Here is a 27,814-nt window from a genome sequence, read left to right on the forward strand (position 1 = left end):
TGGAGTAGATGGGAATAAATCTCCCTGACTGTTTAAACTTGCTGCTTTTACTATGGGAGATTTTTATTTTTATTTTTTAAAAGCTTAACATTTTGCTTGTTTTCAGATGCTTGTTTAGTTTAGGATTTTACAATGGTACTTGTCAGGCATTTGAATTTTATTCCTTCCTGGGGCATCAGTGTAAGGCAGAATAGAGTGGGAAGTGCAATGGAAGAGGTCCCAGCTGTTCAGGTAAATGTACCACAAAACCAGACTTGACAGTACTAGTTAGTGTTTCCACAGGCTGTATTAGCCAGACTGGTTCAATGAGAAGCAGATAGCCGGAGCAGCAAAATGGCTCTTGGACAGTGCATTAAGGAAGGGAAGTAGAGATAGAGTACCAGAGACAAATTTGGAAGTACCGTTGGTTGGGAATCACCAATGTAAAAGATACTACAGGTATGAGGGCTTTGAAGATCCTTGCTAATGAGCCTTAGAGTATAGTGATATACTGTGCATGCACGTGCCCACTCACTTCATTCCTGCTTCCTTCCAAACAGTTACATCAGCAAGGTGGATGTGCTGAATATTTTAGTTGCTGCTGCCTATCGCCATGTACCATCTTTGGATCAGATTCTGCAGCCTGCAGCAGTAACGAGGCTAAGGAATCGGCTTTTGGAAGCAGAATACTATCAGTTAGCTGTTGAGGTAACAAGAATGAGGGGATGAAGGTGTTAACACCCCCCCTTTTTTTAAGTCGTCTTAGATGGCTTGCTTTCCCCCCTGAACTTAATTTATGTGATCTCTGATATTAAAATACAATGGGATGTGATTAAAAATGGAAAAACTTAGGAAATATTTTCAGATGCTCAGTTTAACAGTGAGCTGCATTCTGCTTGGGAACAATCTGCCAAGGGGAGTGATGTGAACCCCATCATTTCATCCAATTCCAATTAGGACAGGCAAAAAACTAAAAATGCACTGTCAGGAACTACCTTGCATTGGTAGGGGAGCTAGGACATTCAGCCTAATAGATCTTTCCTTTCTGTGATTTGATTTGTACTTAAGGACTCTCAGAGGCCTGCTAGGACAACTTCGAAAAACATTCACTTGTGAGACCATGAGAAAACCATGTTTTCTGGATTATTCGGGATGTTGGTAACCCCTGGTGGCCCATCCAACCAGTGTCAAGTCCGGTGACAGCGAGCATGATAAATATAATCATTACGAGAATCCCATGAAGGAGGGCGGGCAGATAGATTGGAAAAGAACAGTAGGAAAATGGAGAAAGACATTGCGTGAGGGAAAGGACTTCATGGAACAGTGGTCGTCAGAACCTTCCCAGGCAACAGCGTCCGGAGACTTAGCTAGTCTTTTTGGGGTCTGGAGATTCCCAGTCTCCAACCCTTACATTCGAAAAGCGACTGTCGCCTCCCACTCTGGAGAGTATGCCAGTGTAGGTTTTCCTCCCCCCCCCCCCCCCCCCGCTGGTGATGGCTCATCTTAAGTGATCACTCTCCTTACAGTGTGTATGATAAAACCCATTGTTTCATGTTCTCTGTGTGTGTGTATATAAATCTCCCCACTGTATTTTCCACCAAATGCATCCGATGAAGTAAGTTGTAGCTCACGAAAGCTTATGCTCAAATAAATTTGTTACTCTAAGGTGCCACAAGTACTCCTTTTTCTTTTCATGATAAAACCCGGACAGCTCATCTGGTCATATGGCTTATCCTCTGCATTCTGCCTCCCTACCCCCTTGGTTTCACAAGCCTCTGGTTGTGGCATCACAATTATTATGAAGAGGATTATGATGACACAAACCAGATTAGGATTTCTAGTAGGGAATAAGAAGCATGAGTAGATGAACTGTTAAACAAAATGGTTTCTGTTTACATGCAAACATCTCTGCTAAAGAAACTATGGGATGAAGTTTTCTATCAGCAGATTTGTGTGAAACTGAATGTTGCCAAAATGTTTCCATGAAGCATCAGCAAGTCCATAAACAGAAAACCACTAACACTTTATATCACTTTCTAAACCACAAACCTGTTTAGTGTTGTTCTGTTCTTGTAATAAAACTATATAAAATCTACTATGAAGGGGAAAATTACTTTACCTTTACGAATGTAAAAACTGTTGGATTGAACTTTCCTTGACCAGTGATTGATTAAACTCTTCCATTACATTTGCAATAGGAAAATAATCCATAATCAGAGTTTGTGGGTAGTTCAGTAGCTGATATTTAAGGTCACTAATGTGGAACTGATAAAGGCATTTCTTAGTGTACAAGAAAACATTTCTTCTTTGGGCAATGGAAGGTCACAGATTTAGATTAGGGGTGTAATTATCTCCTTCTCCTGTGCTGTCTCTGTATTATGTACTACTAACTAATGCTTTGGGGTTTAGGTTTCTACAAAGACTGGGCTGGATCCAGGTGGCGCATGGCATGCCTGGGGTATGGCTTGCCTTAAAGCTGGGAACTTAAGTTCAGCAAGAGAGAAATTCAGCCGCTGCTTAAAGCCACCCTTTGATCTGAACCAGTTGAATCATGGCTCAAGGCTAGTCCAAGATGTGATACAATATCTGGAGTCCACTGTGAAACCCATACTCCTGGTGGTAAGAGGCTATTCTACCTGCTTTGGAGAACCGTACCAAAACCTGTCTGTCCTGAGGCTTTGGCACAGTTCTTTAGGAAGAACGTGATTCAACCGGGGGGAGGGGGGACATCCATAGCATATTATAGGGGTTACTGCTGGAGCAGTATTTTGCGGCTGCTTTTGTCTTTTTGACATAATTTGCATCTGGAGCAGATGGCGTGAGGATTTGCACCACAAATACTGAAGCCTGTGCAGAAGCTCCACTAGCTGCACCCCACAGTCAGTGACTAACAGCAGAATGATGGGATTCTGTTTGTGTAGTGTTGTGCCCAGTAGATGGGGAAGAAGCTCATCTTTTGAAGGTTATGCAGTAATGCAGAAGCCCGTCTGACTGCTGTTTTGGAGGACAATGTGAAATGGGGTGGAGGTCTGTCTGGTTCTTAATGAACTGGTGTCCATGTCACTATGTGTCAGAAGTGGCACTAATTTTCCCCCCTTGTTGATCTCAGTTAGAGGCAACAAGGATTGTATGAATCCTCGAAGACACACTCCTCTTTCCTTCCACCATTAATGATGCAGCCCTTCCAAATTAACTTGTGGTACTGTGACAAAGGTCATTATTAAGAAACCTGCATTTTTGGTATCAATTCTCTGTTGTATGGCTGGAGAACTTTAGTTTCCCAGACTCACAATCCAGAATCTGTTGCCAGCACTAGATTTGCTTTAACAACACCACCACCAAAAAACCTTTATCCATTGCAGGTGGAAGTTCAGTCTCTTTTGATTGGCATTGATTTAGTAATTAAACCAACTTTTATATCTTTATTACAGAACATACAAAGTGTCTTTATGAAGAGACTAAGTTCCATCCATCTGTACAATGTGATGTTGTATCTCTTTTTGTCAAGAACTTCTGATAGTCATGTAATAGTTGAGGGTGAAACTTGGGACTTCGGAACCTCAAGATTGAAAATGTTCCTTTTGGAATTTATATAGTTTGAGTTTACTGTAAGCTATAATTAGGTAGTAACAAAAATTCAGGCCCCAATTAAAGCTTTAAATTTTTAAGTAAACTGGTATCCCAAGAGGGCTTTCCCCCATGATTATATTTGTTCTCCTAAAATTTCTGGTCTTCAGCAAATATGCACTTTACTCTCTGACTTGCTGTTTTATCAGAAGTCTCTATCAGCAGTGGAAATACCTTTTAAAAAAACAAACCTCCTATAAGGACCCATTCATATTGGGAACAGAACCACAGTAGCTACAATCATGTTTAAGCATCATTGCTGCTAGTAAGGTTTGAATACGGTTTCCCTATCCAGTAATATGGCTGGAGTTTCATCCCATCTATACCACAGTAGAAAAAGAGAGGGGGTTGGCTGATGCGCACTAACCCCAGAGAGGCTCTGCAGAATAGTCTTCCTGTTAATTGTTCCTGGACAGTCCCATGTCATTGATTCTCTGTCTTAATAGCAGGATGATGACTACTTTGCCACATTGAGAGACCTGGAAGCAACCCTGAGGACACGAAGCCTGTCTCTGGAGATGATGTCCGAAGGGAAGATCCAACACAACAGCTACTATCAGGAGTGCTTGTTCTATTTACACACTTACGGCACCAACCTAGCAATCATTAGCTTCTACATGAGACATGACTGCATGCGAGAAGCACTTCTGCATTTGTTAAATAAGGTGAGTAATGAATTCTGCTGGCAGTGTCAGAATCTGCTTTTGTATCATCTAAATTGGAGCTTTGAAAGCATTAGGAGGACTTCTCCCTTCCAAGCAAATCCAAGATGGTGACCAGGATAGTACAGTATATTTAATGACTGAATTCAAAATCCAGCATGCTCTATTTCCTCTGAGCTTTCACTATTTATATTCTCATTGTCCAGTCTCTCTCTGTGGATTTATTCCAAATGACTGAACATCTGTCATGTAGAACATTAACCAGCACTGTTCCATCTTGAAATTATTATTGCCCCATCTCCTTGCCAAAGTAGGGAAGTCTAGAGAAGAGAGAGCCACGCTCTGTTCTCCTCCATCACTATCAATCCACCAGCTCTTACCAACATGAAAGCTACTGAAAAATACTTCTAGAGTGTGTGGGATTTTAGCTGGTTCGTTGGCCTATTAGAATTGAAATACATTTGATATAGAACATACTGATGGACATACCTAACTCCATTATCCCCAATCTGTTAACTGGCTTATTAATAGGTAATAGCTTAAGTGGCCTTATCAGCTCTGGTTTCTCTTTATTATCACCGGTGTGATTGCTGTAGTTAGAATTGAGAAGGTCCTTTCAAAGCCCTTATTCTCAGTTACCTTTTGAACGTATCCTACTTGTTCTTAGCTTAGAAGTGAATTGTTTTGGTTTTTTTTGTTTGTTTTAAAAGAAAATCTGCTTGCTTTTGAGTGCCCAGTGGTGCTCAAGCAGTTTTCCACCAGTAAAATTTTTCAGGTAATTCAAAACAATTTTTTAGCTTGAAAACTTCCTACTGCAACTTGGACAGAGAGACTTCAAATGACAGTTCTCACTTTTCTCACTTACGGCAGTGCTAGGTTATTTTGATGCTGAGGCTCTCACCACTGCAAGGGAAGGGTTCCACTGAAAATTTAACCTGTATCCACCAAATGTATTTTTTTGTTAAAACATTTCTGTGCATACTGGGTTCTGTAACTTGTGCGGTGCAGTGGGTTTAAAAAAAAAAAAAAATAGCAAACCCAGTCACTATCCTGAATGCAGTGATTTAAACAACATGGTAGCATCCCTTTAAAAAACAGTTCAAAGCTGGCAATTTGCTGGGTGCCTGCCTGTGCTCAGAATGTAGGGTTAACCTCTGTCACTGGTAGTCCCTTCAGTGGCAAGAGAAAAGCCAATTCCTGCAGCTGATTCACCTCAAGCTCTCTTTTTCCCACTGTAGGAGAGCCTGCCGGAAGTGTTCATTGAAGGGATCTTTGTCCCAAGTTATAAAAGTGGGAAACTGCACATGTTGGAGAACTTGCTGGAAACCATTGATCCAAGTCTGGAGAGCTGGGGCATCTACCTGATTGCAGCCTGCAAACATTTACAGAAAAAGAACTACTACCACATTCTGTATGAACTGCAGCAGTTTATGAAGGTAAGGGTGGGGTGTGTGGCCCCCCCCCTTTATTGCTGTAATAGTGAATAGTATCACTCTATTCAGCAATTTTACTTGGGTGTTAAACTCTGTGCCTTGGTCATGTTATGTTTTCTGTGAATTCCCTGTGGTTTCAGTTGGAACAAGTATTCATCTGTATCTTCCATAAGCTCCATCCCTAGCTGTTGTGTAATATTGCTGTGCACTGTTAAACAGCTGTTCTGTCTTGTCCTAGAGTGGCTATGTTTCTATACTGTGTCAAATGATTCCTGTGTGTCTAGTTTTGTACCATCCTTTGGGATCCTTTGTGTTGATAGCTGTTATTGAAACTGAAGACCACTTAAATGAGAGATTTCAGAGTAGCAGCCACGTTTAGTCCGATGAAGTGAGCTCACGAAAGCTTATGCTCAAATAAATTTTAGTCTCTAAGGTGCCACAAGTACTCCTTTTCTTTTTAAGTGAGAGAGTAACTGCAGAGTCCATGTCTGCAGTTGTTTCCTGTTTCACATTTTCTAACTGAAGTCCTTGTACTTTGCGGATATATAGTATGTCTTTTGCTTGCTTAATTTTTATTGAATATAAGCTGCTAGAAACTTTCTGATCTTAGGAAGACCTGAGGCAATACTGTCTATTCATATCTGCAGTGCTTATTGTCATGAATCTGGTCTTGTTGCACCATCTTATCTGTTGCTTTAATTGTATGTCCTCTTAGGGAACCATAATGTTTGCTTTGTGTGAGCATTTTAGTACCAACAGTCAAAGTAGCTCTGAAGATGTTCTGCCTATGGATGCTCTCAGTCTTCTCAGCTTCTGAGATTCTTATAGTGTTTCTCAACATCATAGGCCATAGCCTTGTTGTCAAATGATCCCCCTTTTAAAAGTTCATTACTTGTTTGTTCGAGGATCATGTCCGTGCTGCCATGACCTGCATTAGATTCTTCACTCACAAGGCGAAGTCTTACACAGAGCTGGGAGACAAACAGAAATGGCTCCTGAAGGTCAAGGACCACCTCAAAGTCTACCTGCAGGAGGTTTCAAGGAGTTCCGGAAGGAGAAAAGCTGCTTGCACCTTTCGGAAGAAAATGACGGCCACTGATGTATCAAGGTATCTGCAAAACAGGAAATGAAGTTCTGGGAATGAGGTTCCACTTGAGACTTGTCTTGATTAGGAAAACTGGTTGAGTTTAGGTTAGGCTTAGCCAACATACTCTAGCTAAACCCAACCCAAAATTGACCTTTTTCCTACTATAGATGTAGGGTAAGCACCGCTCTTCCTGGGCAAGACAAGCCTCAAGTGACAGAATGTCAGTCCCTGTACCACCTACCCTCCTGTATATAGGCAAAACCGATATGGGCATAGTCTATACAATTTATATTTTGTTTGCTAAACTTATTGCCTGTATAGTAGCAGAGCTAGATGCGAGCTTTAGAAGCAAGAGTTAGATGGTTAACTGAATTTCCAAACTTTAAAATGTTGTTAGAAGTTTAGTTCTCTGTTTCTAACTTTTGGGGTGTCTATAACTAGAGTTTTCTTAAGGTTTATTTTCTTCCAACATTACTGAAACTTTTTCACACATTGCTGCAGCTTAATAAAAATTAGTCTTTTTGTTTGTCTGGGAGTTGTTGTTAGAGATCCACAGCTGGTCGATGTGTGTAACGCTGAACTTCACGTGAGCACTCGTAATGCACGTTTCCTATGCAGTTCTGGAGAGCACTTCAGTGCTGCAGATAGGGTGAGACAGAAGGAGCTAATGTTAATGTTACTGTATGCCCAAGTCAAACAGCAGCTAAAATAGCCATTTTTAATTTTGTTAGAGACATATCTACCTTTTTGAGACACTTTCAGTAATGTAATCATTTGTGGATGGTGCACTTCATTAATAGTTATGTAAATGTGTCTCTGTACCCAGCTAAATGACAATTTTTTTCCCAATCTAGGCACATCAATACAGTTGAGTTACAGATGGAAGTCACCAAGTTCCTGCATCGCTGTGAGAGTTCAGGGACCTCTCAGATAACTGGCTCAACCTTGCCCACTCTCTTTGGAAACAGTCACATGAAGATGGATGTAGCTGGCAAGGTACTAGCTGCCATTTAAAACATAACATTTGCTGCCTTGCTAACAGACCTGCTCTGTGGATTAAAGGATGATTTGGGGGCCTGGAGCACTCATCTGGACCCTCAAATAATACAAAAGGTACTTTTCAGTTGTAGCTCTCATGCTGCCTCCCATTGTTAGAGACGCTTCTTAACAAGGCTGTAAATTTGTCTTTTGGCAAATGCTATTGCAATGCTGAACTCAGGCAAGAGGCAGTAAAATACCTGGGCTACTTTTGTGCCAGTGACCTCATTTCCTTGTGAGTTTTCTACACATAACCAAATGAGGATCTCACTTTTCCCTATGTCTAATGTTGGCAATTTCTTCACAGGTCATGCTGGAAGGGAAGAACATTGAAGAAGGTTTTGGAATTGCATTCAGAGTCCTCCAGGTATGGAAAACCTAAGAAGTTGTGGCATGTAAGGTTGATCTCACTCCTGAAAAGCACCACTGTTTATTATCAGACCTTTTGCATCAAGTGGGGAAAACACAAGTTTCAGATCAGTCCCCATGTTTGTGTAAAATACAGACCAATCAATTATGTAAGTTCTAAACCTCCATGCATTGTCAGGGACCCCTCTCCGCCCTGGAAATGAACTGCCTGGCCAGCTTTTAGTTTAGAGGGTCACTGACGTCAACTTCCAGATCCAATTAAGCTGTTAGACCTTTTTTTTTTTTTTTTGTGGGAGGGAGTAGAGCTTAATTTTCAAGGTTCCCCTGTCTGTGTCTCAATGTTATGCTGGCAGTTCTGAGATCTCTAGATCAGCCAGAAGGCTGTCTTGCTGTGCATCTGAATAAATTGGTGCCCGCTTATCCACTGAAGGAGAGGAGATTAGAGAGGGGGCACCCTGATGGGAGAGAACAAGTGAAGGAAGGGGCTCCATGCACCACATGAAGAGAAAACTAGGGCACTGCCTGCTCTGCTGAGATGGGTCTGGTCTCTTCAGAGCCAATTAACTTGCCTCCTTGTTCATCCACAGAGTTAGCAATGCATTCCCTTCCTCCCTGCTGCTCTCCCAGAGTAACCAAACAGCGTTCTTCACTGCCTTGCACCTTCTTCAGTCATTCACCCTGTGCAAAGTGCTACCCCAGGTGTGAATGGAGAATTCAGATTTGGTAGCATTTGACACCCACTCTGCACAGGTGTCAGTGACTGCGCAGGATATGGAGGCAGTGAAGAAACAGGCCCAGAGCTGGCGCGATGCTGTTCCCAGAGCCTGCTCATCCAGGGAGCAGAAAGTATTTAATTGGAAACTGTTTTTTTGGAAATGTCTCTCTCCAGCATGTGTGGATGGCTGAGGCTGAGATACTTGCCAGCATGGTTCTAGTAGTCCATGTGCTTAGCTGAGAAGGACCCCCATTAGTAACTTGGTGGGAGTGCAAGGGGAGAGTCTGCCTTGCATGGAGTGGAGCAGTCTGCAGGTGCCCAGATTTCAAATGCAGAGGAGTGGCCTCTGGAGACTAGGGTCCCACTGTGATCTGAGTGGCTTGGCCTTCCCAAGCAAAGTGGCATGCTGGGCCCTGTTTCCCTGAGGGCTGTACTTCTGTATGGAAAATGAGGGTGGCAATGGGCTGCATTTTAGAGCAGTGTGGACTGTACTTGAGCCACATTCTGTTCTTCTAGCAGCACAGTGCTCCTCCTCTGGGCAGGCTTGGTAGAATCTGCCATGACTGAACATGCTGCTTTGATGCTTTCCATTTTCTCACTTCAGGACTTCCAGCTGGAGGCTGCAGCTGTGTACAGTAAAGTGGCCAAGGTGCTGGTGAAGCAGCAGAACTACAGTGAGATCCGGCAGCTCCTTAAATGCGTCAATGAGTCTGGAGTTGCAGCCAAAAATGACGGGGATATCATCATCCTAAACTGCCTGGATGAGTTTAAGGATATCCCCTCTGAGGTAATGCCACCCCTGGCACCGTCTTCTGAGGTGGGATAGTCTAGAAAGGGGACAGTCCCTTGCCGCTCAGCATCCATACCCTGCACTGAGATATGCTGTCAACCTCTTCTGGACCCTTATTTCACATGTTCTATCTCCAGAGAAATCCGTTTGCATCTGCAAAGGGAAATGGCTATTCCGGGGGTGTGATTGTCTAGCTACAGGGTCCTTTCCCTCAAATCTCCCAGCAAGGTGCTGTGCAAGTGGCACACAGGAGAGATCCTTCTACCCAGTGGGATCCTCCCTTACATTGCTGTTTGGGATGAGGAGGAGTGTTTTTCCATGAAGATCCCTTGCTGGTAAAGAGGGCACATGGAGGAGGGAGCACAGCCATGTGTGCCCCCAAGAATTGCTGCCTCTATAGGAAGCCACCCATTAAGATTGCCCTGCCCATCACAAAGCCTTTACATTGCTCTGCGTGTGTGTGGCATGGAGGAAGGGAACCAGAAAGATCTCCATGAAGCTACTGCTGCGTAGAGGGGGGCAGGAATTCCTGATGAGGAAAAGCTGCCTTCATGGGGTTCCTTGAAGACACAACACTGGTTTTGGGCCGGGAGGTAAGCTGCAATAAAAGGGAAGATTTGGGCTTAGTACCCGGCGCCTCAGGAACTGGGACAGTTGATGGCTGAGATGATTTAAACACCTTGCTATAATTTCATCTGTGCAATGTTTTAATCTGATAGGCTATAAAACTATAATGGTTTGCAATCTACAGTCCTCTAATTGTCACCTGCTTTTCCCCTTTGGGGTATAGGATCTGGACAATCTGATCCAGGATATGGACAGCGACGAAAACAAGGTGAGTAAAGTGTAATGGGAAACCCTTAGCTTGCTGTGGGAATGCTATGCCTGGAAACTAAAGCTTCTCAAGTTTGAGCTTAGATACCTTGTAAATGCCTGATCTCATATCTTCTCCCCAACACTGGGAGTGAAGTGTCCCCAAAAGTTAGAGACCCTTAGGTCTCTGAGAGCTACTGTGTGGGACTTAAAAGCAATGCAAAGGTTCAATTGGTTCTTTTTGGTTCTTCCTACCTATTTTCTCATAGGTGCACTTAATTTCCCAGTGGCAGCAGGCAGCTGATGGGGATCTATGTGCATCTAGGGAGACCAGCATTGAGCTCATTATTATTAGTGTTATATTATTGGCATTGTGGTAGGCACACGCCGTCGTTTATCTCATCAATTTGGTAATTTCTCTTCTTTGTAGACTATGCTAAGACTGAAATACATGGCTTCTGTTAATTATATACACTGCACTTCTCTACTGTCTTCAGTATAAGGCTCTCAAATCATTTTACATTCACAAATAGATAAATAGATTCTATTCCCATTTTACAGATGGAAAAACAGAGGCCCAGAGGTCACGTGATTTTCCGAGGTCACGTGATTTTCCGAGGTCACATTCAAACCAGTGGCAAAGCAGGGACTTGAATCAAGGAGTCCTGATTCCCACTCTCCTACTCTGACCACCAGACATGCTGTTCTGAGAAATTGGATTTGATTTCTGTCACTGCAATAAGTTCAATGCTACAGTGACCCTAATGTGAGCCTTTGAAAGAACTAGGCCATGGGCAGAATGCCTCTGTGAATCTTTGCTGTTCAGATATGGAGGCTTTCAAGCATGAACTACACATGCGAGAATCCTGATTTTTGGTTCCATGATGATCAGCATCCAATGAAGTTCTAAAAGCCAGTGACAGAGGCTTACATTTTAAAAAGTCTAATGCACTGGCCCTTTGTAGTACACTTCTTATAGCAGAACTTGGCCTGTGTTGCATCATATCCTCTGCATCACAATGCACACCCTCTCTAAATAATACAGCCTACTGAACTAGATTTCCCAATCAGCCCTCACCTATACCTGTGTGTTAGAACTCAGTCTGGGAGGTTGTGGTAAACAACCATTTTTCTTTATTGCTTCAGATCCAAGCCTACCTGATGTGCCACAAGCTGCGTTCTGCCTACCTGGTCTCAGTGAGACAAGAGAATACCAGAGCCGTACAGCTGGTGCAGCGTGTGCGGCAGTTGGCCGAGAACAGCGGGGAAGATGTTGTGCAAGCCATCTGTGACCAATGGCTTTCAGTGCACCAGCCCAAACAAAAAAGCAGGTTCACCCAGACCACTAGGAAATAACTACCAGGGACCAGCATCCATAAAAGGAAGACTTCATATGGCACAGAGAAGAGCAGCTCGGTGATCTCTCAGTGAGAGTGAAGTGGCGAGCAGGAGCTGCTAGAGTGCCTGTAGCTAAAGGGAAGGAATACAAGTGCCAATCCTGTGTTCTGATGACCAACAATCTCTACCTCAGGGTGTTTTCTGTGTGTTTTAAATCTGAACAAGCAAGACTAAGGATTATGGAGAAACGCACTTTTCTCCTCTTTCAAGAGGCATTGAACTCTTTTGCCATAGGTTTGTTTTAACCCAGTAAACCTGTGTATAGTTGATGACCAAATCCCATCCCATCCCATCCCAGCTCAGTGTAGGTTGAAACATAAATCTCTTTGATTTCTATTAGCCAGAGCCATTTTATAATGAATCTGTCATTGCAAAGGTTGAAGAGTTTTGTTTCTATGTGCATAGACTTGGGACTGAACTTTTGAGGTGACTTTTTAAAGATCTATACTAATTATCACTAAGTTTTTTTTTACACTAGCACAGTGTGTGCAAATCCTTTAGTTGGTTTGAAAGGCAATGGCTGGTTGTATATGTCAGGTGTCTCTATGCTGAAATCACTGACAAGTGTTTGCCTGCTGCTGGGCCCTTGGATGGATGGATGTAATTGGAACAGGATGCACTACAAAGGGGAAAACCTTGAAATAGGATAAGAATGTCTGTGAGAATTGTCTTATCTCTTGCTTCCCTAGTTTAATCCACTAAGTGGATTAAACTGCTATGATACAACTGTCATTGGATAGTCGCAAGGACTCTTATGTCCTTTTCCATAGTGTAAACAAGCTGAGCTATACACCCCTTGCACTGTAGGGAAAGCACCTTCCTTTTATAAAAGGGTTCAAATGATGAAATTTAATCACACAGCAAAGTAATAGACTGCTGAACCATGCAATGAGCGTCCTTACCAAAGCAATCTTTCCCCTTCTGACACAAAGTGAAACATTTTGGACTGAATTGTTATATACTTTTAAAATAAAACAACCACCCCCCATTTGTTCCTGGGGTGAACAAATGGCTCAGACAGTCTGGAATACACTTGGGACTGGCAGGCAACAGGCATCCTTTAGCTCAAGTGATGTTCCTGTATTAGTTGCTGCTGCACAGAATCTCTTTCCCCGTTGTCTGCTGCTGAGTAGAAACAGACCAAAAGCCACGCTCCCCTGGTCTACTTCGTTTGAAAGCAGGGTTCTCTGGTGTAAAGTGATTCTGTTCAGGGGAATTTGGATTTGGCTACTGCTTCTCTGCAGCTGTTAATAAGAGAAGAGGGAAAAGTAGGAAGGAGAAACAGGCAGCAGAGAATGGAAGAAGCAGAAATGAATGATGGTTTAAAAAGAAGTTCCCTGACTTTGGCAGCCCACAACATGCTGGTAGTGCAAAGGATGTAGACTGCTAACATTTAGAGATGGCAACTCAATTTCCCTTTCAGTAGCTCCCAGTATATTACAGTCAGCTGGCTCGCTTACAGCCAAATTAAATCTATAAAGATGTTTAGTTTCTGGAAGTGTAATAACTAATTCCATTCTACAAGGTAAGCTAAGCTGGCAAATAGAGTCCTTGTGATAGACCACAGACCTCCAAGGAGATGAAAAGGATGGGGTTGACCTCATTTTGAGTGTTTCATGACCACTGTCCCACTGACTCAAACTTCTCTCCCTGCTGGAGATAATTAGCTCATTGGATCTGGGGTTAGAAATAGCTCCAATTGTAGAATCAGGGATGATCACACTTAGCTTCCAGAATCTCCTAACCCCAGATCTCAGAGATCCCATTAGTAAGGGTAATAAAAGCTGCTTTTATTGTCTCAGCCAGACAGAACTGGCCTTGCAGTGTGCTCCAGGGGTTAGGCTTGTCTTGTTGGGTGTGATACTTTTTATGGCCTGGGTTGATACCAAATCTACAAATATGGGTAGAGAGATCTGTACTGTGTGCACTGATGCAGTAAATACCATTCTGTATGCATCTGTGAGAGGAACCTGAACATTATAGAAGGAAAGAATGGTGCCTGCCATGTAGCCCAGCCATTTTTGTGCCTGTCTTTCTGCTTGATTTCTTTGCACTTTATTTTACGCACTTTATGGAATGTTTGTTGCAATTTTGATAGTCCTTAACTTAGAATTCTAAGGATCTTTTTCTTACCAGCAGAACTAGAACTGGAATTTTGGCCCTGACCCTAAAAGACTTGTCATGGATAATGTTAATGTTGGGCTTTAAAACCTTAAGCATAAAAATGGATTGAACACTAGTAGTAGTTGAAAGAGCCATTTGTCAGTTACAGTTATAATCTGTTTACAATGAACAAAGGAGAATAAAGTATTATCAGCAAAGGTCACTTGCCCCAGTCTGTCTTTTGTGTATTGCTCTGTTCTTTACCTCTAGCATAGTTGGGTGTCCTCTCCCTCTTCAGCTTTTCTGTTTGTAACAGGTCTGGGTCTCCATCTGTTATGGAAAACACCTAGGACAGGGGTGGGCAAACTTTTTGGCCTGGGGCCACATCTGGGTATGGAAATTGTATGGTGGGCCATGACTGCTCATGAAATTGGGGGTTGGGGTATGGGAGGGGGTGAGGGCTCCATATGGGAGTGTGGGCTCCGGGGTGGTGGTGAGGATGCTCTGGACTGGGACCGGGGGGTTTGGAGGGCGGGAGGGGGATCAGGGCTGGAGCAGGGGGTTGGGATATGAGAAGGAAGATGTGGAGTAACAGTGTAAAACAGGAATGATTTTATTTAGTAATGTCATGGTTGGAGGTACGTGGTGACTTGCAGGGTCAAGCATTGCTATAGAGAGAGCTGGTAGTGCTAACCTAAATCAGGAACTAGGCATCTACTTCTCCTAGAAAATGCCATTCACTTGTGACTACACAGAGTACAGGACTGAATGTCTGGATTTCCTAGCAGGCGGAAGGCAATCCTGCAAGCTGTGATACCCTGACCGCAGTGACATTTTAGCCATGTGATGCTTCCAGAAAAAAAAGTCAAATGAGGTATAAAATATGACCTCTTACAGGCAAGCAGCTCAATTACCATACAGGGTGGGAAGAATTTGGAGCCTACATGACTGCAGCAATGACCAACTTTACTTGCCCTTTGCAACAGGGTGTCCAATGTGTTGCAAGTGCCACATGCCAGCCTTGGCTAGCCTCTCCCTAGAACTACTGTGCAAACTTAATGCCAATGTAAACTAGGTTCCACTCTCTCCTTCCTGCTCCATTGCTAATGTGGCCATTGCTGTCTCACTAGGGATGATCCCTGCCTTTGTCTATGGCTGCAATTCCAATGTCCTCCCTCAGGATAGCAAATGCGGCAGGGATGTATCAGCCACAGCTTGAATTACTCTAAGTCGAGGGCAGGCTCTATTACTTACTACCCTATACACCACTCGCAATTCTCTGCTCACTCTCTCTACTGGCAGCTCTTCTCTCCCTTCCCCCACACCCCTGTTTGGAATTCCAAAACCACCTACAAGGACATGTGGCAGTTTATGCAGTGCCTAGCAAAAAGTGGTCCTCAAGCTTGGTTGTGTCAACAAGGGCTACTGAAATACAATTGATTAACAATCCTGAGGGGCCTCAGCACTCAGATCACCTGAGACTTGCTCCTTTAAGCTGGGGGTTGCTGCAGCTTTAGGATCCCCTCCCAAGCAGTGGAGCGGAGACAAGTGACTCAGTGGAGCATACATTGAAGGAAACCCTCAACCAGTCTGGTTACTACTGCTGCATAAAGACCCTTCCATAAGCATAAAGCAAAAGTTCTAAATTGTCTTGTACAGAAACCTAACTGACCTAAAGCCTCTACCTCTATTGGGGAATGAGGGGAAAAATGTGTTGTGGAATGGGAATGGAAGGCAGGGAGGGGAAAGGATAAGCCCTGAGTCACTGCACTTTGCCCTGAGCCTCCAGTTAGGAAAGAGGGATGAGGGGGGCAATAATCTCACCTTTTCTTTTAAAACATAAGATAGCTCAGAAGTTTAAGGGCAATTGTGTCTATAAAATCACTGGTAGAGCCGCTGCAAGTGCCAGGCAGGGGGCTGGCTGCATGTGTTCCTCTGCCCAAGCATAATGCTCCTTATCAAATCCAGTCCCATCCAGCTAGAGATCAGGGGTTTCGACAGTTCAGTCCCACTGGATGCCCAGCAGCTCGCAACTGACATTCCAAAACTTCTTTGCCACCTCGTCATTCCGGCCCTGAGGGGAAACATAGGCTGGCCGGCAGTCACTGCAGAAAGAAAGAAGAGATTTTCATCAGGTGCTCTGGCTGTATTAGCACAGGTCCAGTTGAAACACATGGACACACTAGCTGCTGCTGCTATCATCTTAACTCCTTCAAGCTGGATTTAAAAATAAGAGGGGGAGAGGAGAACTAGTACCATTGCGTGGGGGCGAGGCGGGAGAAGGCAGAGGGAGGATGTGGAGGCAGGAGAGAAGGCAGCGGGCAGCCAGGCCACCATGCTGGTAAAGATGCAGGCTTCAGTGTAGGTAGCACTGGTGGAAAGGAGAGCTGGTACAGGAAGGAACATCACTGTAACCCTTGTAGTTCCAAGCTGTGCCTGCTCTTATCTGCTTTATACAAAGGTTACAGCAATGGCCCAAATGCCATAGTTCACTGAACCCTTTTGGGACATGACTATAAAAATAACATGCTATCAGGAAAGCATCTGAGAACCTGACCTTCCATTCTGTATGTTTATAAAGCACCTTGTACCTGTGTGGGCCACACAAATAACCAGCGTGGCTGTCTCACTGTCAGGTGATCATGGGAATGATGCTGCCCCCTCAGAGAGGTACAGCTGTGGAATAAGCTGTAGCAGAGCTTGGAGAAAAGATCTCCCCCCAGAGATGTCAACTGCAATCAACAAATAATTACACACAATTCTTCAGCATGGTTGTCTGAGGAGCCAGTGACTTGAAGGCAGTTTTCCAAGCAGACAGCAGAAGGTGTAGGAGGGCTGTAACGTAAAGGTGGAGGTTGTACCGTGCTGGGTTCCCACTTAATGGCAGGAGTTAACTTACTACCCAATCATTCTGTTTATAAAGAGATGGTACATACAAACTGATTTCACTAAACAAGGTAGTTCCATATTTTATACACTCCTAATTCCTCCCCAAGACTGGCTTTTCCACTGACACCCACAGTCAGACATTCCTTTATTTTAAAAACCCTACCCTTGTCTTCTCTCCCAGGGTGTGCACATGCCTTTGGTGAATAGCCACAGTCATCTTAGTGCTATTCCCCCTGCTCCTCCACCCCCCGCCCACTTCCATTTTATTACATCCCATTGTATATCAGATTGTCAATTCTTTGGTGCAGGGACTGTATGCTCTCAGCTGTACTACTGGGTATGGTAACATACTAAACTAAAGTTGTAGTAAAATTCAACACCTGTTCAAGATTTCCAAGCGTGTTAGAACCTGCTCATGATTATTGAGCAAGATGAGTGCCTTGGAATGTAGGTAATGCTGATGGACTTGCTGAGGGGAAAATCAGGCAGCAGCAGTCATTGCCATTACCTGCCCCCGACATATGCTTGATTAAAGGAAAAATACAGTTTACTATTGCCCTAAGTGTCTCAGACAAAAATTCACTTAATCAGACTAAAAGACAAGAAAATTACAAAGCAGCATTAAAAAAAAATACCTAAGAGTTCCACTGACAAGGAGTAGATAGCTATGTACTATTTGGAGCTTGCCATTTTAGCAACGAAAACAACAGGAAAGGCAGCCTAGGGATATGGATCAGGGCAGGAAGATCAGAACTGCAGTCAGAGACACAGACCAGCATGTGATTTCCACAGATCTTTTGTGGCACAGAGCTGTACCCCCTAATCAAAACAAACAGGAGATGAACAAAATGTGCCTAAGAGTAGCTGTGGCAGTCTCCAGCTGTATCTCTTCTCCACCTGTTTTGCTATAGGACATCAGCTTCTGCCACAGCTGCTTTATTCTTCATCACTTCATATTTATATAAAGGCCATTTTAAAGAAGTATTAGTGATTGTCACGATTTACATTCAATTAAGTGACAGGATTTGGACACAGGTCTATTTCAAAGACAGTCCAATATAAATCTGGCTGCGCACAACTCAAGCTGCTATTTACTAACCATTTCTCCATGGAGTTCATGCTTGCTTCTTTTACAAACCTGAAATCCACTTAGAGTTCACATGCTCCAGCACACGGGACAGCTGAGATTCACAAAGGCTGCTTTTATCTACTAAGAGATAGAGGCACTCGAGAGAGGATTAGGGGACCTATTTCTATAGCCAAGGCAGATTAAGATGGTACAAAAACTCTCTACTTGAAGATCAGACACAAAGGCGTGTCCTGGAATAATCTTATGGTTCAATCACAAGGGAGAAGATTGAGTTTCTAGTTTCAGATATGAAGGAGGGAGTTTTATCTCATGTCAACTGCATTCATGTAAAAATCAAAGGGCCATTTCCATATCAAATTCCCAAATGTGAGGTGATCACAGTGAAATGATCAAGGCAGAAGGATTGATTCAGTGTTGCTAAGAGTAACATGTGATGATCATTTGGTTAAGCCATCCTGAGCTGTGTTTTTGGAAGAGGTAAGAAGATGGTTATGCAGATCATATGCAATGTTCCCTCTAATTTTTGACAGGCCATGGGCGCAAAAAAATTTCTTCTGTGCAAATTGTTGTGCTGTGCAAATTTTTGTGCGTGGGGTGTTTTGCTGTGTGTGCGGGGTTTAGGATTTGTGTGCACGCACAGCTTAGAGGGAACAGTGGTCACATGATAGCTCAACTGAAATCAGTAGCAAAATGGAGCTGGACTGAATGAAAGAGAAAAGCCACAGAAGCCATTTTGCAGAATGAATTGCCTTGCATGCACAGATGTGCAGGGATCTCCTTTCCTGAAGCTTCCTGCAATGTGTGCAGCTTCAGGATGTGCTACGCTTTGGAGAATCAGCCCACATATGGAGGTATTTAACTTGAGACACAGTTTTGAAAATCTTGAGCTCTGCCAGCACAGCACTGAGCACATTTGCTACTGCCTTATAATCAGAGGCCCTCCAAGCACTTTACAAACGTTACTGAACCAAGTGTCCTAACCCCACTGAGATGCAGGTACTATCATCCTTTTGCAGACGGGGAAAAACTGCAAAGAGGACCAAATTCATCCTTGGTGTGACTCAATTGAATTCAGTGACGATACAGCAGGGCTGATTTGGGTCAGAGAAGTTAAGTGACTTTCCCAAGCTCTCAATACAAGTCTATGGCAGAGTAGGAACAGAACCCAGAGTCTGTGACAGCCCGTCTGTGGCACCTGGCATTGGCCACTGTCGGAAGACAGGATACTGGGCTAGATAGACCTTTGGTCTGACCCAGTATGGCCGTTCTTATGTTCATCTTGTGCTTTAAGCATGAGCCCATTCAAAGACTACAGGACTGCGTATAATCTAAATCATTATATAGGTAAAGAATTCCTTAGAAATACGACTTTTATCTTGGTGTCCCCTTCCACGATCAACCCCTTTCCAATCCGAAGTGTTCAGATTCTTGTAACTGGTACAAATTCTAAACATATTTCTAGCACTTCTCCCTTCAGATCTGTGTAAGCCTCAGTACAGTCCCCTCTCAGACAAAGATTATAGCCTTAACTCGCCCACACCTCTTATCCCCACACCCCAGAGACATCTGGGTTGCATCCTTCTGCCCCACCACAGCAGATAAAGTACCTCTGCCCACCTGAAATACTGTCCAGTCACAGACTCCAGCTCCTCAGCCACTGCACAGTACACGCTGGTCTGGGCTCCTTCGCGTGGAGTCTTCAAGAAGAAAGAAAATGTCTTCCACAGCAGGGTCATTAGAATCGAGTGCCGGACCAAACTGGAATAAACAGAGCCGGGATGCAGCGAGTTTGCAGTGACTCCAGTGCCTACAGCAAGAGGGACAACATGTATCAAATTAGACCCTGCCCACATGCACAGAGCCTTAAGGCATTAACAGCCTTCCTGTTTTACCCCAGTATCTAACATGTTAAAGAAACAAAGGTCCAGATGCAGATATAGTGGGGCAAATTGAACTCCCTTACAATTGCTTGCTGGAAAGGTGGACAACATCTCACCCCAATTATGAACGTTGCACCATTTTAGGTGTTAGGCCTTTTACAAAGCAGCCTGGCAAAAACATTAGAGGCTTGCCCACTGCTTTGTAAAGCACAGACCCCCTCCTGATTTACTCCAGTACTAGGACTCTACATAAGAGACATTATCTCTATTTTTCAGATCTTGAATCTCATGAGAGATGAGCAAACCTCAGCTGTTTCACCATAACCTTTGATTCCTATGCTGAGCACAGTAGCATTCAAAGCCTTTTCAGTAGCAGTTCATGGTTCACAATTGCTGCTTTGTCCGTGGGGATGCAGCTTGTTTGTTTGCAGATTTGCTTTTGGACAAGTGTTGAAAACGATGAAACCTATTCCTCTGAATAGGGCCAGCTCACTCCCTCGCCCTAGCCCTGAGGGTAAGGGCATAGCCACTGCCTTAGGCCAACCGCTGGTCCCTCTGGATTGACTGCATCTGTTCCCACCCACCCTGAACACCTGCCAGGGACCCACATAAAGTCTCTTCCTTACCCCACCTTGAATATCTTCATTTCTGCACAGGATCTAAGTACAGCTACTTTCTAACACCATTTTGAATGCCACCCTCCAGAACCCAAAGGATCTGAGTATGCCACATCTGGTATACAATCAACTCCCCTCTCAGACTCACCTTGCAGGCGTCTAGCCAGTTCCCGGGTGAAGAGTACATTGGCCAATTTACTGTGACAATATGCAAGACCCCAGTTGTAGCACTTCTCACCCTGGAGGTCATGGAAGCGGATCCTGCCTCCATGATGAGCCAGTGAGGACACATTCACTATGCGGGCTGGGGCCGACTGCTTCAGGCACTCCAGCAGCAGGAAGGTCAAGAGGAAGTGACCTAGGAAGAGATGAGATTTGTTTTACTTTGCCTTTCTGTTGTGCCTTCGAGTGATCGAGTGGACCAGTCCACACAAGAGATCCACTTCCTGGACACTACGGTGCTAATAAGCGATGGTCACATAAACACCACCCTATATCGGAAACCTACTGACCGCTATTCCTACCTACATGCCTCTAGCTTTCATCCAGATCATACCACTCGATCCATTGTCTACAGCCAAGCGCTACGATATAACCGCATTTGCTCCAACCCCTCAGACAGAGACAAACACCTACAAGATCTCTATCATGCATTCCTACAACTACAATACCCACCTGCTGAAGTGAAGAAACAGATTGACAGAGCCAGAAGAGTACCCAGAAGTCACCTACTACAGGACAGGCCCAACAAAGAAAACAACAGAACGCCACTAGCCATCACCTTCAGCCCCCAACTAAAACCTCTCCAACGCATCATCAAGGATCTACAACCTATCCTGAAGGACGAGCCATCGCTCTCTCAGATCTTGGGAGACAGACCAGTCCTTGCTTACAGACAGCCCCCCAATCTGAAGCAAATACTCACCAGCAACCACACACCACACAACAGAACCACTAACCCAGGAACCTATCCTTGCAACAAAGCCCGTTGCCAACTCTGTCCACATATCTATTCAGGGGATACCATCATAGGGCCTAATCACATCAGCCACACTATCAGAGGCTCGTTCACCTGCGCATCTACCAATGTGATATATGCCATCATGTGCCAGCAATGCCCCTCTGCCATGTACATTGGCCAAACTGGACAGTCTCTACGTAAAAGAATGAATGGATACAAATCAGACGTCAAGAATTATAACATTCAAAAACCAGTTGGAGAACACTTCAATCTCTCTGGTCACTCGATCACAGACCTAAGAGTGGCTATACTTCAACAAAAAAGCTTCAAAAACAGACTCCAACGAGAGACTGCTGAATTGGAATTAATTTGCAAACTGGATACAATTAACTTAGGCTTGAATAGAGACTGGGAATGGATGAGTCATTACACAAAGTAAAACTATTTCCCCATGAAAAGAAAAGGAGTACTTGTGGCACCTTAGAGACTAACAAATTTATTAGAGCATAAGCTTTTGCGAGCTACAGCTCACACGGCTGCTACTCTGAAACCTATTTCCCCATGGTATTTCTCCCTCCCACCCCACCCCCCACTGTTCCTCTGATATTCTTGTTAACTGCTGGAATTAGCCTACCTGCTTGTCACCATGAAAGGTTTTCCTCCTTCCCCCCCCTGCTGTTGGTGATGGCTTATCTTAAGTGATCACTCTCCTTACAGTGTGTATGATAAACCCATTGTTTCATGTTCTCTGTGTGTGTGTATATAAATCTCTCCTCTGTTTTTTCCACCAAATGCATCCGATGAAGTGAGCTGTAGCTCACGAAAGCTTATGCTCTAATAAATTTGTTAGTCTCTAAGGTGCCACAAGTACTCCTGAACTTCAATTATTTCCCTGCATTCTTAGGGGCTGGAGAGGAGGAGTCCTGGATGCAAAGTCTCAGCCTGGGATTTTTTGCCACCAATATTTATTAAAAAGGCACAGCCAGCTCTGCCTGCCACCTCCAACTCTCAGACCCTTACCAAGGTGATTGACTCCCAGATGCATCTCAAAGCCATCAGCTGTCTTGGAGTAAGGGCACAGCATCACACCTGCGTTGTTAATGAGAATATGTAGCTCCTTCTCCTCTGCAAGGAACAACAGATGGGATGACACATTAAACAGTGATCCCCTGACAACCGCCCAGCACCAGTGTGGCATAGATCAGCCAGAGAACTCAAGCTGACTGAGCTGCAGTTGTCCCTCCCCTCCAAAATATAAAAAGATACCTCCCCAGTCTAGTACTGCAGCCTCTGGTGATTCCCCATCATGCAAACAAACCAAACAGCATCTTTTCAAGCAGGAGAGTGTCTGACAAAGTCCACTCACAACAGTGTGCCCTCCCTCCTGGTTTAATATTGCTGGCAGTGTTGTGGGATGGAACTGGTCCAGCCCATGTTTGCAGGACAGACTATTACCACTTTGCAGCCTTGCTTCGGGGCAGCATGAACCTATGCCATCACAGGGAACAACTCCAGTTAAAGTAACTGGGACTCATATAGTAAGTAAGAATAAATATATCAGAGGGATAAATACCAGAGAGGGAAAGGAGTTATTTAAGTTAAGTGCCAATGTGGACACAAGAACAAATGGATACAAACTGGCCATCAACAAGTTTAGGCTTGAAATTAGAAAAAGGTTTCTAATCACCAGAGGCATAAAGTTCTGGAACAGCCTTTCAAGGGGAATAGTGGGGGCAAAAACCTAGCCGGCTTCAAGGCTGAGCTTGGTAAATTTATAGAGGGGATGATATGAAGAGACTGTCTACAATGGCATTTAGCTAATCTGCGACTGCTAACAGCAAATATCTCCAATGGCTGGTAACACAACAGTAGATGGAAAGGTCTCTGAATTACTACAGAGAATTCTTTCCTGGGTTTCTGGTTGGTGGGTCTTGCCCACATGCCCAGAGTCTAACTGATCACCATATTTGGGGTAGGGAAGGAATTTTCCCCTGGGTCAGATCGGCAGAGACCCTGGTGGTTTCTCACCTTCCTCTGCAGCATGGAGCATAGGTCACTTGCTGGTTTAAACTAGTGGAAATGGTGGATTCTCTGTAACTTGAAGACTTTAAATCATGATTTGAGGACTTCAGTAACTCAGCCAGAGGTTGGGGTCTATTACAGGAGTGGGTGGGTGAGGTTCTGTGGCCTGCAATGTGCAGAAGGTCAGACCAGATGATCACGATGGTCCCTTCTGACCTTAAAGTCTATGAGTCTATAAGAAAGGGGCATTTTCACAGTCACTTTAATAATAATACTGAGGACTTATATAGGACCTTTATATTCAGCTCTCAAAGTATTTTACCAAGGTGGTTAAGCCATGATTTGCCCAAAGTCCCACAGCAAGTCAATAGCAAAACTTGGAATAGAACCCAGTTGTTGCAACTCCCAAGTCGATCTGTCTGCTATACCACATTTGCTCTTCAGAACTAAAGAGCAGAGAGCTGCCCTTTTGATCAGAGCTGGTGTTAACCAAATACCGTCCCCTAACAGTAAGCATGGAAGTATCTAGGGGCCATACCTGCTAGGAAGTTCTCAGCAAACTCTCGGATAGATTTGGTATCAGCCAGATCCAGCTTCTTCACAATTACTTGTTGGTTCCCTGTCTCTGCTCGGATCTCACAGGCTGCTGCTTCCCCCTTTGCCATGTCTCTGCAGGCAATGATCACCCTGGCACCTGCAGTGGGGAAAGGACAGCAGAAACACAGGCCATGAGCAGTGGGGGCAGGGTGGGAAGCTGGGACAGAAAGGCAGGTGGGCTACTCAAAGGTTTACAGATAAATTTGTGAGCAATAAGTGGGTAAGTCAGGGGATTAGTCGTCAAACAGCCTTTCTACCTGTGAGTTACCAGCTTAAATCCAGCCCAGCTAGGTAGTGACCAAAGCGTGCTACCTTCTCAAGACTGTTCTTTGGTTGGTGTGAAACAAGCCTGAAGGGTCTCTGTCCAACTCTTTTTGGGCAAGGTGTCCACTGCACAAAACCAGCAATATTGGTCCCTCCAGACTCCCACACTGGTAGCCTCCCCATAGTGGCCAAGGTTTGAATGGACTCCTGCACCTAGGTGGCCTTGGCTAGGGCACTGTTTCTAAAATGATTAAGAATGTAATTTAGCTCCCTCCATAGTAGCTGTCCAAATAGTTTTAAACCAAGTTAGCCTCAGCCATGCTGTAACAAAGACACACACCAATGAAACTAAGTTGATTCCCAGCCTCACACAGATGGAGGGGAGGTCTCATGCTAACAGGGACTTCCAGGACTAAGTTCTGAAAGTGTGTCTGGGAGTCCACCAAAGTGCAGTACTGAAGCTATAAGGCTCACCTACAGTAAAATTATTATCGAGTCAGGAGACCTGCTTCCAGCATTGCTAAAAGTTTAAGTGTTGTCGGGATGTATAACCATGTTATAGACACAACAAATCCTGCATTTTGGTAGGGGATTAGAAAAGATGACCCGTGCCATCTCTTTTAACCATATGATTCTATATTAAAGCTCTGGACTCTCCAGGGTTCTAATCTAGTTCCTAGGACATGGTTGATTCTATCTCCATTATAACTTTTAGCTGTGTTTTACTGGGTCAGAGGACAACCATATGTAACCAGGTCTCCAAACTCCATCACAGTTATAGTATAGATGGGGCTGTCAAAATAATCCCCTCCTAGCTCCAGAAAAGAAAACAATGACTTCCAATAAAGATGTAAATTACAGAGGGACTTTTGGAGGTGGAGGAGGGACAGGTGACTTGCCTCTTTGTGCGAGATCTCTGGCTGTCTCCTTTCCAATTCCTGTGTTGGCTCCCGTGATTACCACCATCTTCCCATTCAGCTTAGCTGTTGACTTACACACCCCTCCTGCCATGTACCTCCTAGAAGAGAGGACAAGAAGAGGAGCTACTAGGGATTCACAAGGACAGTTTTCTGGTTATCAAGCTGAGTCCTGGGGCTTGGCATTTAGTGTTCTGTGTTTCTGCTGTCCTGCTTGCTGGCTTTGAGCCAGCTGCTTAGTTAGTGGATTCAGAACAATTGGAAAAACATGGGGACATTTACATAAACTGCCAGTTCCAGGTTCCTGTTTTCTTATATTCCCTCCATGGCGCCAGTTACTGCTCACTCTTCTTATAGGTCATTACAGCCACTGATGCAGGTTCCCATTCATCTTCCAAACTTCTGCGCCCCGAAGTAGACAATATTCCAAGCTGCCCACTCTGCTATAAATATGTCGGTATGTAATGCCCTGACAGGTGGATCTTGAGTCTTGGTTCCAGTGGTTGCAGCCCAACAGGGACATAAGCCCTGGTACTTTGCCACCTAGCCGAGAGCTTCCTTTATTTAGTTCAGGGGATAGATCTGAAGTTTTCCATGTCATGCTGCATGCAGTAGAGCTGGGGACCACAATGTCTGCATGTATGCAGCTGAGGGTTTGTTATGAGCACCACATAACAGGGGACTGTGGTACACAGCCCCAGAGCACAGAGGACTATACACAGCCCAGAGGCAGGAGTAAACCAGAGGCAGCAGGAGTAAGGGAGTCGACAGGGGAGCCCCCACAGTCAACTCGCGGCCATGAGGATGGCCAGGTAAGTCGAACTAAGATACTTCGAACCTCCCCCACCCCACACACACTGTAGCCCAGGCCTGTATTTCTCTACTGGGTGTTGTAAATTCTTCACTGATATGTGCAAACTGCCGAGCTATTACACAAGTGGGATGAGAGTTACCGTATTGGCTGTTGATATCAGTTCTCTCACAGATAATCCAATGATCTTCCTCTCACCTAGACCATCTGAACTAATCTAATCCACCTACACTAAAGGAATTTAAAAGAGCGTGAGTTGATTTGCATGACTAAGAACTGGGCCAGATGTCCCAGCTGTAACTCCAGCCAAGACAGCGTGGTTACAGCAAGGGAAAATTTGGCCTTCTTCCTTCACATTTTTATGGATTGACAATTATCTTCTTCGTTCTTTGAAACTTCATATTTCCCAAAGTAAGTTGCCACCTTACATCAACTTTAAAGAGTTCAGAGATAATAAAAAGGCAATAATAGAAAGTTTACAAAGCATTTAAAGTGGCTACCTTGGGGTCAGGTTAGGTGCGAAATATGGTGATTTTATTGCCAACAGTACAAAAGCTTATTTTAACCTGAGAATTGGTTCAGAGAATCAGAGAAATTAGAGCTAGAAATACCAGCAGGTATCAATCCAGTTCAAGATCAGGAGTGAGTACAGGATTGCTCCCTACTATTTCCTAGATATAGGGTTCAAGGTTAGTCTAACTAACATTTTAACTTGATGAAGTCAAAAACCCCTGTCCAAACCCTTTCCAAAAGCAAGCAATCTATTCAAATGTATTGAAAGGAAAACAACTTTCTTCTCTTACTTAATACTCTACCCTAAGCATTTATGGTCATACTATTTTTATGCAGCACTTTTATGCCTTTCAAGTGCTACACAGACATTAATATAGTAAACCTCATAACATCTTGGTAAATTAGCTATTAGCAGATGGAGAGACTGAGGCACAGAGAGGCTTGTCCAAGATTGCAAAGTGAATGGACAGCAAAGACAGGGTTCAAACCAAACATAGCCTGGCCGCCAGTTCCCTGCTTTAATTGCTTGTTAAGTCTGCTTCATTTATAAAGAGGAATGGAGAGGTTTTAAGACTCACAGATAACATGATAATGTAAACCCAGGTTCTCAGAATCCTGGAAACTTTTCCTTTGAGATTTGATGTTCACATTTATTATCTAGCATATTACCCGATCTTTCTCTAAGTGCAATAATTAATAAACTGTTCTGCCTTCTCTACCAAGAATACAATTGCTGGATCCCCATTTAGCAGAACTAAAAAGGTGCATGCTTTTTAAAGGGTAAAAGGGTTTACACAGTAGTTAATCAATCATTTAATACAGACCTGATGTAGGGAGCTGCCAGGAACAGGAGAAGGGGAACACAGATGAATATTCCCAGCACGGTCACCAAGCAGTTTAGCATTGCTGCTGTCTGTTGTTTGCTCTTCCTTTCAGTGACTCTTGTCTCTCAGCAGAGAGCTAAGGCAGGGCGAGTGAAATACACCGTCTGGGGAGCATTGCATACAGGGAGTTGTAGTCCTACCCATCAGCTTTGTGTGCAGAAAGGCAGAGCACACCGTGCTGGGAGTTGTAGTCCAACAACCCAGTCTGGGCAACGTGCAGTACTGGTGGAAAAAAACAAAGGGTCATACCCAGTGATTTCTCTGCAGGGAAAGATATACCTTCTCCCCCAAAATAAAACAAAACTGCAAACAAGTCACTTCCTTAGATCTAAAGGATCAATAACTTCCTAGCCAC

At 44.1% G+C, this 27,814-nt stretch overlaps 2 protein-coding genes across 14 annotated transcripts in view; one reads left to right on the forward strand and one right to left on the reverse strand.

Annotated features, from left to right (window-relative positions):
• ZFYVE26 (zinc finger FYVE-type containing 26) overlaps positions 1-14,232 on the forward strand; it is a 74,720-nt gene extending 60,488 nt beyond the window's left edge. For 9 of the 11 annotated variants that reach the window (XM_038404323.2, XM_043517403.1, XM_043517399.1 and 6 more), the window contains 10 exons: positions 540-687; positions 2,389-2,598; positions 4,053-4,271; positions 5,507-5,704; positions 6,607-6,809; positions 7,643-7,784; positions 8,134-8,193; positions 9,515-9,697; positions 10,491-10,535; positions 11,660-14,232. In XM_038404323.2, coding sequence (XP_038260251.1) covers positions 540-687; positions 2,389-2,598; positions 4,053-4,271; positions 5,507-5,704; positions 6,607-6,809; positions 7,643-7,784; positions 8,134-8,193; positions 9,515-9,697; positions 10,491-10,535; positions 11,660-11,869 — 1,618 coding nt within the window. In that variant the 3' untranslated portion in view covers positions 11,870-14,232. The remainder of the gene's footprint in view (positions 1-539; positions 688-2,388; positions 2,599-4,052; positions 4,272-5,506; positions 5,705-6,606; positions 6,810-7,642; positions 7,785-8,133; positions 8,194-9,514; positions 9,698-10,490; positions 10,536-11,659) is intronic. The other 2 variants (XM_043517401.1, XM_043517406.1) reach the window with 1 other exon arrangement.
• A 371-nt stretch (positions 14,233-14,603) lies between these two features.
• Positions 14,604-27,676, reverse strand: LOC119856625 (retinol dehydrogenase 12-like). Of its 3 annotated transcripts, none has more exons than XR_006282307.1 (8): positions 27,400-27,560; positions 25,234-25,352; positions 24,012-24,167; positions 22,472-22,576; positions 20,639-20,848; positions 19,611-19,800; positions 16,606-16,849; positions 14,604-16,119 (listed from the first exon to the last, which is right to left on the reverse strand). XR_006282307.1 is itself a non-coding variant. In XM_038404339.2 (8 exons), exons 1-8 carry the CDS (start codon positions 27,477-27,479, stop codon positions 16,017-16,019), a joined length of 1,041 nt encoding a protein of 346 aa, XP_038260267.1. In that variant the 5' UTR covers positions 27,480-27,561; the 3' UTR covers positions 14,604-16,016. The 3 variants fall into 3 exon arrangements, 2 of the variants coding, with proteins under 2 accessions (XP_038260267.1, XP_038260268.1); XM_038404339.2 differs by having other exon boundaries at positions 16,772-16,849; positions 27,400-27,561; XM_038404340.2 differs by lacking the exon at positions 16,606-16,849 and having other exon boundaries at positions 27,400-27,676.
• Positions 27,677-27,814: the final 138 nt, after the last annotated feature.

This window comes from Dermochelys coriacea, chromosome 6 (genome assembly GCF_009764565.3).
Source record: "Dermochelys coriacea isolate rDerCor1 chromosome 6, rDerCor1.pri.v4, whole genome shotgun sequence".
NCBI classification, from domain to species: domain Eukaryota; kingdom Metazoa; phylum Chordata; order Testudines; family Dermochelyidae; genus Dermochelys; species Dermochelys coriacea.

Coding starts and splice junctions, on each gene's coding strand:
- LOC119856625 (XM_038404339.2), bottom strand. CDS start 27,479: ATGCTAAACTGCTTGGTGACCGTGCTGGGAATATTCATCTGTGTTCCC. Junction 24,168..25,233: donor CAGAGATCTCGCACAAAGAG/GCAAGTCACCTG, acceptor TCCCCACTGCAG/GTGCCAGGGTGATCATTGCC. Junction 16,850..19,610: donor GTGACTGGACAGTATTTCAG/GTGGGCAGAGGT, acceptor TTTACGTTACAG/CCCTCCTACACCTTCTGCTG.